Here is a 3144-nt window from a genome sequence, read left to right as displayed (position 1 = left end):
CATTTATCAAACAATATTTGCGGCTAAATCCCCCAAAACATCCGTTTTTGGCAGTTAGCCACAAATATTAAGTATCACCCCGATGTACCAAAGGGGGACTGCAACATATATCTCCGATCCCTCCTTCATCACCGCCGGCCGCCTCCCCTATAGGTTTCTATGGGGGATGTGAAGCTGCCCGATGGATCAACATCGGGCAGAAGCGCTTGGCATCCCTGAGCTACCGATATTCTGAGATGGCGATAGCTCATTGTAGCCTATGGGCTCCTGCTCAGCGCTAATCGCTCATGCACAGACCCCCAGCTTCCAGCTCAGCAGATCGCAGGGATGGACTCCTTTCGGAGCCCTGTCCCTGCGCCTCAGGGATGATACATCCCGTCGATGGGATCGCATTTTACAATGCGATCCTGGGCGGTAATATTCAATAATGATAAATGGGCCCCTATAAACCTCATGCCCCATATACTGCCCAAAGTGATAACAAAAGCAAACATACAGGGAAGTGTCCCAAACTATGGCCCCAATACAAGTTACACCCCTACTATCATGCTGATGCCAGTTATGTAGTGATACTTGTATCGGAAGTCATCCTACTATAATATATACACACACTATATATCTCCAGTGCCTGCATGGTGTGAAGCGGGTTCCTATCACGGTACTCTATAGGGGGGGGGGGGGGGGGGGGGTCAGTGGTAACAGACTCTATAACCCTGTAGTGCAGGGAGGATTTCACAGTCTCGTGAATTTATAAAGTCCCTTGATGCCAGCATCGCTCCAATGCAGAACAGGTTTTCTGGTCTGTTCATTTCCGATGTTTCAGCTCACGCGCCATCTGACACAGGGTGCACGGACCGCAGAACGTGAGACACACACAGTCGTTGCAGATGCTTCCCTGTAATGCAAAATAGAGACTGCTTACATAGGTTACTAGAGAGACTGCTTACATAGGTTACTAGAGAGACTGCTTACATGTGGATGGGTACAAGAGAGACATGAGAACACTGCAGTGCTTACACAGCTTATCAGAGAAACTCCTTACATAGGGCATGAGAGATCTGGTATGAAATCTCTAGATTTTTTAAAGCGGCAATCATTTACACTGATTGCCGCTTTAAAAAAAAAAAAAAAAAAAACCTGAAGATTTCTTACCAAATCTCTCACTTTCTGATTATCTCACCCTATTACATTTCACCCAGTGTTTCGGATTCATATCATAGTGCAGTAAAGCTCCGTACACACGGGGGAGATATATTGCTGAGCAATAGGAGCATGTTCCTGCGACCAGCGATTACTACAGGGAGCGGGTAGTGATATATCGCCGGTGCACACTCCCATCACGGGCAGTATGGTCGCTTAGCGACCATATTGCCCGCGATATTACACAAAAATCGCCCCGTGTGTACACACCTATAGAATTGGGTTTGACAAATTTGGTAACATTTTGGCAACAATTAAATTTGCAGCTGTTTGCTATTGGCCGTCAAATGTATCTTGTTCTGAGTTTTATAAAACATTGATGCAAGTGCTCCCCATATCTATTTTTTTAGAAACGTAAAGCAGAATCTTATGAGTATTTCAACCTGTAGTGTTGCATTAAGAATCTGCTGTTCAGTGCAACCCTGTAACATTTTTTTGTGTGCTTGCAACGTAGGTTTGTTCATAAGAAGGCAGTTGTATGGGCTGGGAATTTTTTGTTTGAAGGAAGAAGAGCTGTTAAAATCCTTACCTCAATGTGATATCTTTCCCTGATGCCTGTACGCATTGCTAGTATAGCGCCCCCTAGGAACGGCAAGCAGCAGCACTCCCCAAAGTCTGTTGCCACTCTGCATGCCAAAATACAAGGAACAAATGCTCCGCAGAGACCTGAAAGAGACAGAGTGTGGGTTACATATATACACATACATATATACACACGCAGCCTATAAGAATAAAAAAGGTGAAGGGGTACATTTACTAAGGCTTCTAAAATCAAAAGAGGATTAATGAATCTGTTGGTGTTATGGGCAACATCACCTTTCCATGATAAGAACTTTGATTAAATGTACACTGCGCCTCACCTGCTATGGGGGGGGGGGGGGGGGGATTGCAGTGGTTGTCAACACTGGCAGCCACTAGATGGCACCTAACGGAGCAGTTCAAGTGTGGAATGTTCATGCTCGAACAGCCGTAGGCACTGACAATACTGTTGTGTTGTTCTGTCCACTTTGATGAGCTTGTAACAGGTGTGTGTGATATGTAGGTTCTAGTGTCCGTTCATGGGTCTCTGAAACACTGCCATCTGCTGCAGAGAGTGAAACTACATCTCTTTGGCCCTTATTCAGATCTGATCACAGTACAAATTTGTTCTCAAAATGGGCAAAACATGGGCACTGCAGGTGGGGCAGAGTGTAAACATGTGCAGAGAGTTAGATTTGGGGGGGTGGTGTGAACTGAAATCTAAATTGCAGTGTAAAAATAAAGCAGCCAGTATTTACCCTGCACAGAAACAAAATAACTCACACAAATCGAACTCTGCACATGTTACATCTGCCCCCCTGCAGTGCACATGGTTGTGCCCATTTTGAGAACAAATTTGTACTGCCAACCAAATCTGTATAAGGGCCTCTCTCTCACACAGGCACAAACACCGAGGCAATCAGACTAGCCTTCGAAGCATTAGCTTTGAGCGGGCTTACTATTATATAATTAAAATAAATGTATGTATCACAGTGTGTCTATTGACCACTTACAGATGCCCATATCCTCGCAGCAGTCCATGACCTCAGAATTCCATTGGTTGCGGTGGTAACATACTGCTGTACCATTTGGGGCTGGGTGATGACTGGGTAAGACATGGTGATCTGTAACAGAAGACATGAACAGTTGGACTCAGACAACATTTTAAATAGTTTCCCAGGATTCATTGCTTCCAACGATAATATACTGTAAATACAGATAGAGGAGATTTCAGCTTGGCTGTCTTGTTACGCCAACTATAAATGGGTATATTGCTTGCTCATAGGGCCTGATTCAGGTATTCACCGCCCGCGCCATGTTGGCAATCTCTGGCGCAGATTAAAAAAAAGTCAGATCACATACCTCCCAACACTTTTAAGGTCTACAGGGCAAATTTTTTGGGGTGTGGCCTGATGAAAAGAGGGC

General features: G+C 44.9%; 1 protein-coding gene across 1 annotated transcript; it reads right to left on the bottom strand.

The window, feature by feature from the left end:
- Nucleotides 1-689: 689 nt before the first annotated feature.
- LOC146041758 (cornifelin homolog) lies at nucleotides 690-2837 on the bottom strand. Its single transcript, XM_083161660.1, is given in 4 exon segments — nucleotides 690-895; nucleotides 1730-1866; nucleotides 2733-2783; nucleotides 2786-2837. Coding segments are annotated over 4 exon segments (330 nt in total). The 3' UTR covers nucleotides 690-805.
- Nucleotides 2838-3144: the final 307 nt, after the last annotated feature.

Source organism: Crinia signifera, chromosome 19 (assembly GCF_055691185.1).
Source record: "Crinia signifera chromosome 19, ASM5569118v1, whole genome shotgun sequence".
In the NCBI taxonomy this organism is placed as follows: domain Eukaryota; kingdom Metazoa; phylum Chordata; class Amphibia; order Anura; family Myobatrachidae; genus Crinia; species Crinia signifera.
The sequence above is the reverse complement of the archived record's forward strand: the minus strand, read 5'-3'. Positions and strand labels throughout refer to the sequence as shown.